Source organism: Salvelinus sp. IW2-2015, linkage group LG35 (genome assembly GCF_002910315.2).
Source record: "Salvelinus sp. IW2-2015 linkage group LG35, ASM291031v2, whole genome shotgun sequence".
NCBI classification, from domain to species: Eukaryota; Metazoa; Chordata; class Actinopteri; order Salmoniformes; family Salmonidae; genus Salvelinus; species Salvelinus sp. IW2-2015.
Genome location: NC_036874.1, coordinates 11,494,167 through 11,502,131, shown reverse-complemented (window position 1 = coordinate 11,502,131; position 7,965 = coordinate 11,494,167). Strand labels below are relative to the sequence as shown.

Genomic DNA, 7,965 nt, shown 5'->3' with positions numbered 1-7,965 from the left:
CTTTTCCAACAGTCTTGAAGGCGTTCCCACATATGCTGAGCTCTTGTTGGCTGCTTTTTCTTCACTCTGCGGTCCAACTCATCCCAAACCATCTCAATTGGGTTGAGGTCGGGTGATTGTGGAGGCCAGGTCATCTGATGCAGCACTCCATCRCTCTCCTTCTTGGTCAAATAGCTCTTACACAGCCTGGAGGTGTGTTTCGGGTCATTGACATGTTGAAAAACAAATGATAGTCCCACKAAGCACAAACCAGATGGGACAGTGTATCGCTGCAGAATGCTGTGGTAGCCATGCTGGTTAAGCGTGCCTTGAATTCTAAATAAATCAGGGACAGTGTCACCAGCAAAGCACCCCCACACCATAACACCTCCTCCCCCATACGTCACGGATTGGAACCACACATGCGGAGATAATCCGTTCACCTACTCTGCATCTCACAAAGACATCAGTTGGAAACAAAAATCACAAATTTGGACTCATCAGACCAAAGGATAGATTTCCACCGGTCTAATGTGCATTGCTCATGTTTCTTGGCCCAAGCAAGTCTCTTCTTATTATTGGTGTCCTTTAGTAGTGGTTTCTTTGCAGCAATTCGACCATGAAGGCCTGATTCATGCAGTCTCCTCTAAACACTTGATGTTGAGATGTGCCTGTTACTTGAACTCTGTGAGGCATTTATTTGGGCTGCAATGTGAAGTGCAGTTAACTCTAATAAACTTATCCTCTGCAGCAGAGGTAACTCTGGGTCTTCCTTTCCTGTGGCGTGTCCTCATGAGAGCCAGTTTCATCATAGTGCATGATGGTTTTTGCGACATCATTTGAAGAAACTTTCAAAGTTCTTGAAATGTTCCAGATTAAATTACCTTCATGTCTTAAATTAATGATGGACTGCCATTTCTTTTTGCTTATTTGAGCTGTTCTTGACATAATATGGACTTGGTATTTTACCAAATAGGGCTATCTTCTGTATACCACCCCTACCTTGTCACAACATAACYGATTGGCTCAAACGCATTAAGAAGGAAATAAATTCCACAAATKAACTTTTAACAAAGCACACCTGTTAATTGAAATGCATTCCAGGTGACTATCTCATGAAACTGGTTGAGAGAATGCCAAGAGTGTGCAAAACTGTMATCAAGGCAAAGGGTGGYTACTTTGAATMATCTCAAATATWACATACATTTTTATTTRTTTAACACTTTTTTAGTTACTCCATGATTCCATATTTGTTATTTCAGAAAGTTGATGTCTTCACTATTATTCTACAATGTAGAAAATAGTWAAAATAAAGAAAAACCATTAAATGAGTAGGTGTGTCCAAACTTTTGACTGGTACTGTAGTTGTGATACAAATATTTACAAACAAACCTTAATACTTTTTTTGGACTATGAATGAAACTTCCTCTTATATTTTAACATCAGAGTACTGGGTTGTGTAGTCTTCTTCATCTGAGCTGCTGCTGTGGCCTGTCCTGCGGTGGCGAGGGTCAGAACTACAGACTGTCTGGTGTCCTGGCTTTGCTCTGAACATGACCTCAGAGTAGCTGATCTCCACGTCCTCCTCACTGCTCCCTGTCTCCGTGTCCATGTTTGGCTCGATGGGGGGCTTCGAAACACACACTTCCTTAATGTTCTCGTAGTCATTGCACTTATTAGTCTGAATATAGAAAGAGATTCATACAAATGAAGCAGCTCGAATGTTGCTATTTTGTAAATCTGGASAATATTAATTGTCTTGGGCAGKCATATTTTTTTCTAAATTATTCTTATCAAATCTCTTAAAGCTGTACGAGTTCATTTGCCTTTTCCAAACTATCAAGTGCTAACATCAAGGTCCAGTAAAACACCTTAAGTCCTTTTCCAATTTTCTTTGCGGTTGTGATACCCCCTTCTGCTACTGCTGGACTGTCCTTCTAAATGTCCTCTTGCTACAAACGTCCTTCTAAATGTCCTCTGCTTTTTTCCCATCAGTATTTCTCCTACTACACATTTTCTATGATGTAAGATGCACCACAAATAGATTTACATAATTTACAGGATCTCTGTGTACTCTTACCTCAATATCCTGTTTCAGTAACAGCGGAGTTTTGGTTTGTTAGTAGATTTGCAACAAAGTGATTATGACACGTCACTTCAAAGTTTCCATTCACAATTTTTAGTTTAACTTTATATTCAGTCCAACGGATATCATGTGTGTTACATAGTTGCAGAGTAACCATACAAATAATTCAATTGAAGCAGTATTTGACTAGCTTCCTTTAAATTCACTCATTATTATATGCAGSCCTATCTTAGATGCAGTTACAGWGTAAAGCTGAATAATGACATTCTGGTGATCAATGAAGTTAYAGTGTAACKTCATGGCATAAGGGCCAATGTGTGWKGTTGCCCATTGTTTTGGTTTACACATTTGTTATTACGGTTGACTGACCTTTTCCTTCAGCTTTGGCTTGCCAACCTTAGCATAGACGTCAYCCTCTCTCGCTTGGTCTCTAGGACCCAAGCTACCCCTGGAAGACAAGTTGTGTCATTGTATGCGTTTGACTCATATTTGTTGTCTCATCAGGTTATTTCCCTACGTACGTGTTGGTCGACTACTACAGTCATTTTCACATTAGTGGTTTCAATACATTACTACATTATGGTAGGATMATATCAATTTATGATGTATTTGAGGTCATTTGTATGTTTTCCCACATCATATGCATTCACCTTTTGGAAGGACTGAAGAATGCTCTCTATTGTACTGTAGTTCGGTGTTGATTTTAGGACACCCTCAGCCTCAAAGGGTTAGGCTGGAGCCTGGGGGTGCCCTAAAATGGACACCATACTGTCAATGTGAAGTGATTTGTTTTTTATTACAATAATYTTTTGGTACTTTTTACCCGTTTTTCGTGATATCCAATTGGTAGTTACAGTCTTGTCCAATTGCTGCAACTACCGTACGGACTCGGGAGAGGCGAAGATTGAGAGCCATGCATCCTCCAAGCCACACTGCTTCTTGACACACTGCTCACTTAACCCGGAAGCCAGCCACACCAATGTGTCAGAGGAAACAACRTACARCTGGAGACCGAAGTCAGCATGCATGCGCCCAGCAGTTACAAGGTGTCGCTAGATGGGACAAGGRCATCCCGGCCGGCCAAACCCTGCCCTAACCCGGACAATGCTGGGCCAATTGTGCGCCACCTCATGGGTCTCACAGTCCCAGCCTGCTGCAACACAGCCCGGGATCGAACCCGGGTCTATAGTGACTGCGATGCAGTGCTTTAGACCGCTGCCCTACTCGGGAGGCCAATGTGATGGGTTTTAATTTGAACCTATCCTGGTTTCATCTGCCTTCCCCACATTCTCAGAAAAATGTTCAATCTTACATCTCCTGGCCCCTGAATTGCAGCGAGGCATAGTTGACTTCAGGTTCCTGCGTTTGTCCAGTGTGTTCATCTTTGTTTCTGATTGGATGGCTTGGTGAAAGACCCTGAATAAATGAGATGGTATGCATTAAAAAGAATGTCAAGAATTGAAATAGTTAATTCATCCCTTCATTCATAACTGTACAATATATATGCTACTTATTTGTTTATATTTAACTAGGCAAGTTAGTTAAGAACACATTTTTATTTACAATGACAGCCTAGGAACAGTGGATTAACTGCTTTGCTCACAGTCAGAAAAACTGATTTTTACCTTGTCAGCTTGGGGTTTTGATCTAGCAACCTTTCGGTTACTGGCCCAAYGCTCTAACTACTAGGCTACCTGCCACTACGCTCAGTCATTCTTGMCRTACTGAATACTGAATGATTGTAACAGTCATTGGTTGAGTAAACTGTAGAGTTACAGTATACACAGCAAATAAAGGCCTCTTTCGTCCATATTTCACCCCTTCAACAACATTGTTCGATTTCTCTCACCTGCTTTCCACCTGGTACCTTCAGAACACTGTATGCAGTGTATATGKCAGAGGTCGACCTTTAAAGAAAAAACAAACTAATTGAATCACTCTGACAAGTAGACACAGGTCTATATCTTCCKTTAGATGTTCAAACTGAGACAGAAAGTAGTGGTGATCCACAGTAACTTGTATAATGGAATCCCATTGTGAGTGAGGGAGGCCTGCTAAATTGACTCATTGAGATTTCCGTATGTCTGCCCATCCAGATGTGTGTGTCTGTGTGTGTGTGTGTGTGTGTGCATGCAAACGTGGGTGCTTATGTGTGTTTGTCTACAGTGGGATCTTGTCTGTGTGAGACCATGTCTGATGCTCTTACGTGCTGTTTGGACACAACGTCCTGCTGGGATGGGGATGCTGCGGTTGGGGCAGAGGCTCTGGGTGGTACGGGCCGTCTGGCCACAGCTGATCTCTGCTGCTCCCCGGGGGGTCTGATGCCGCTGCACCCCCTTCACTCACCAGGTTCTCACTTGTTCCATTACGCCAGCCCTGACGGTGACACACACACACATGTACAATTAACTAGGGGTTTTCACAAAATGAACTACAGAATAAATAGAAGAGAATAATGCAGTATTTGTGAAATGCAACAGTACCAGAAAACCAAAGTGAACACAACATGGCAGTTTATTTGATGTCCCCTGCTGGATCGATTTGATTCTCTTGTGTCTGAAAAACGCAAAACAAAAAGTGGATATTTCACACAAACAGTGTTGTGGTGAGTTTCCAGTCATTGCTAACTGTAGTCAATACGTATGTTTAAGAAATATATGTATTTTCTAAATAAGAGGAGTGAAGTGAGTGTTGACGGAGGACTCACCTGTAGACCAGAAAGATGAGTAAAAGAAGAAGCGGAACACAGCAGAAAGGAAGGACGAGAGAGAGGACATGGAAGACACTTCCTGTGATGAGAGAAGAGAGGGAGGAGAAACGATAAAGAGAAATGGATCAATATTGGACCATTCAGACTCTGGCTACAGTCTTTGGCATTTTGTGTGGAACTGTGACTTTAAATGCCAATGCCACCTATGTGTTGTTACATACTCTCTTACTGTATGCATACAATACATTTCGCATCTTGAAGGAGGGTTTTTAAGGCCTGTATCACCATTGATTCATACATTTAGGTAGCATATCAGGGGGAGAATGAAATATGCAACACTCTTAGAAAGAAAGGTTSTATCTAGAACCTTAAAGGGTTCTTYGGSTGTCCTCATCGTAGAAGCCTTTGAAGAACCCTATTTGGTTCTAGGTAGAAACCTTCTCAACAGAGGGTTCTACCTGGAACCAAAAAGGGTTCTATCTGGAAMCAAAAAGGGTTCTATCTGGAACCAAAAAGGGCTATCTTATGGGGATAGCCGAAAACCTCTTTTGGAACCCTTTTTTTCTAAGAGTGTAGGCATCAGATGAATATCAAAAGTGAGATAGAAATACTGAGGTAAAAATGTTAGTCAGAATAAGTCACACTTCTGTACTCTATTGATTTTCCAAAGTGGCTGTCAGTCACTATGCACTCACGGTTGAGAAACAGCTCGACTCTTCCAGATTCTTTCCCCCCCATGTCATTGATGGCGACACAGTAGTACGYCCCGGGCTTGTCTGGGTGAACAGTGATGTTCTGGTGATTGATAATGAAATGCTCCCTTTCCTCGACCACCCTGTACCACTTGTAGCTGACAAAGGGGTAACTGTGACTGTGGCAGGTCAGTGCCACAGGGCTCCCTCCATCACTCTGCCACCTATTGGTCATGTTGTGAATGACCTCTGTGAGCTTTGGAGCATCTGTGATGGAAGATAATGGAAGAAAACGATTCTTATACATTTGAATAGAAATATGCATTTGCATTTTCCTCGTGTTGAATTGTCTTTAGTTATAGTATTATAAGAATATAAGTTCAAGCTCTACACAAATTACCACTTAAGTCTTTATTCCAGAAAGTTATAGAGGACCTGAACCCATTTGAAAGGATGACTCTGATCCCAAATGCAGATCTGAGAGGATTGCAGTAAGCAGTATGGTTCATCTCCCTCCATCTTGCCCTCTGATAGGCCAGGTGGAATTATCACCTTATTAATAACATCTATTCATTCCTCTCAGATCTACATAGGGTGTATATTCTATGGGTAGTTGTCATAAAGCAGCGACAGATATGTACTCACACTTGACTTTAATGTGAACCTCTTGGGATTTCCCAGTTCCTAAGGGGTTCTGGGCAGTGCACCAGTACAGTCCACTATGGGATGGGGTTGTGGACATCACCGTCAACTTCTGGACCAGCCCCACTATCCTGGTCTCTCCTGCGATGATCCGGAGCCAGGTGTAGTTGGTGGCACGGGGGTTGGAACGAGTCGTGCAGGTAAGAACCAGCTGGCTGTTTTCAGTCACGACCGTGTCAGGGTGAGCAGAGGCCGTCACATTTTTGGGGCTGTCTGTAGGTGTCATAGCAGAGAAAGCATCATGGAAAATGTTTATCTTGGAAATCAAATATGTTTGACTATTTCATCATCATAATAATAGAAGGATGATGATGGTGATGATGGTGACGATGCGTTGTACTCACATGTAATCTCCAGCTCCTCCTCTGTGCTGTTCTTCCCCTCAGAGTTCTGCGCTCTACAGGTGTAAACCCCTCCTTGCAGTAATGTAACATTAAAAGAACCCCAGACAACATTGGTAGAATGTTGGAGGAACCCAAGAACTGGTTGAGGCTGCATTTGAAGAAGGGAGCTAGACATAGGTGAGACAGAGGGACGKGGAGTCCATGTCAGAGTGAGCTGAGAGTCTGGGAAACTCTGCACAGTGCAGTTGATACGAACCAGGTGGCCCTCCTGGGCCGTACGCACCATCGAAAGCACTGGTTTGGTTGGGCCATCTGTGGAGAGGAGGAKAGCTTTGAAAAAAACATCTATTCAAATTTTGAATTGTACCTATTCAAATGTTTGTCAGAGAGGACTGTAGATACAACATACACATTTCAAATATGAACACAAACATGAACACAGAGGCTGCCATGTGTAAAACGTCATCATGAATAAGCTAACCAAAATATCTTCTATGACATCTATTAATCTATTAGCTGTTCTTTTTGAAAGGGGAAATGGGCTCAGCAGTGCTCAGATACCGAGTAAGAGGAGGCTACGATATGAGATCTGGATGCATTTATACAATAAGAACAGATTTTACAGCTACTCACATAGAACACGGAAGCATGACATGCTGCTGTTCTGTCCCGTGCCGATGTCATTGGTGGCCCTACACATGTAACACCCCTCGTCTGTTACGCCCACCCTAACCCAGGATAGGGCCTGTGTGTGGTCTGTGAGGGAGCGTAGTCTCTGTGGTAATACTCCACTACGATGGTACCAGGTGTAGACACCGGGGGCAGGATGGGCATCAGCCTCACAGGTGAGATATAGCTGAGAGCCTGCCTTCACCTGGTTGCCGTGGTAACCTCCGCTTTGGGTGATTTGAGTGCCTCTTGGAACATCTGCAAAAGATAACGGATACAATATATATACATATACATATATATATATATATATATATATATATACACTGCTCAAAAAAATAAAGGGAACACTTAAACAACACAATGTAACTCCAAGTCAATCACACTTCTGTGAAATCAAACTGTCCAATTAGGAAGCAACACTGATTGACAATAAATTTCACATGCTGTTGTGCAAATGGAATAGACAAAAGGTGGAAATTATAGGCAATTAGAGTCATTTTGCAGGGCTCTGGCAGTGCCACCTCCTTGCACAAAGGCGGAGGTAGCGGTCCTGCTGCTGGTTGTTGCCCTCCTACGGCCTCCTCCACGTCTCCTGATGTACGTGCCTGTCTCCTGGTAGCGCCTCCATGCTCTGGACACTACGCTGACAGACACAGCAAACCTTTTTGCCACAGCTCGCATTGATGTGCCATCCTGGATGAACTGCACTACCTGAGCCACTTGTGTGGGTTGTAGACTCCGTCTCATGCTACCCACTAGAGTGAGAGCACCGCCAGCATT

General features: G+C 43.0%; 1 protein-coding gene across 1 annotated transcript in view; it reads right to left on the bottom strand.

Annotated features, from left to right (window-relative positions):
• Positions 1 to 842: 842 nt before the first annotated feature.
• si:dkey-24p1.1 (B-cell receptor CD22) overlaps positions 843 to 7,965 on the bottom strand; it is a 38,957-nt gene continuing 31,834 nt past the window's right edge. Inside the window, exons 7-17 of the mRNA XM_023980211.2 lie at positions 7,147 to 7,440; positions 6,514 to 6,825; positions 6,113 to 6,382; positions 5,471 to 5,734; positions 4,773 to 4,854; positions 4,549 to 4,621; positions 4,272 to 4,441; positions 3,915 to 3,972; positions 3,378 to 3,481; positions 2,435 to 2,513; positions 843 to 1,660 (exon numbers count right to left, since the gene is read on the bottom strand). Of these exons, the coding sequence (XP_023835979.1) occupies positions 1,409 to 1,660; positions 2,435 to 2,513; positions 3,378 to 3,481; positions 3,915 to 3,972; positions 4,272 to 4,441; positions 4,549 to 4,621; positions 4,773 to 4,854; positions 5,471 to 5,734; positions 6,113 to 6,382; positions 6,514 to 6,825; positions 7,147 to 7,440 (1,958 nt within the window). The 3' untranslated portion in view covers positions 843 to 1,408. The remainder of the gene's footprint in view (positions 1,661 to 2,434; positions 2,514 to 3,377; positions 3,482 to 3,914; positions 3,973 to 4,271; positions 4,442 to 4,548; positions 4,622 to 4,772; positions 4,855 to 5,470; positions 5,735 to 6,112; positions 6,383 to 6,513; positions 6,826 to 7,146; positions 7,441 to 7,965) is intronic.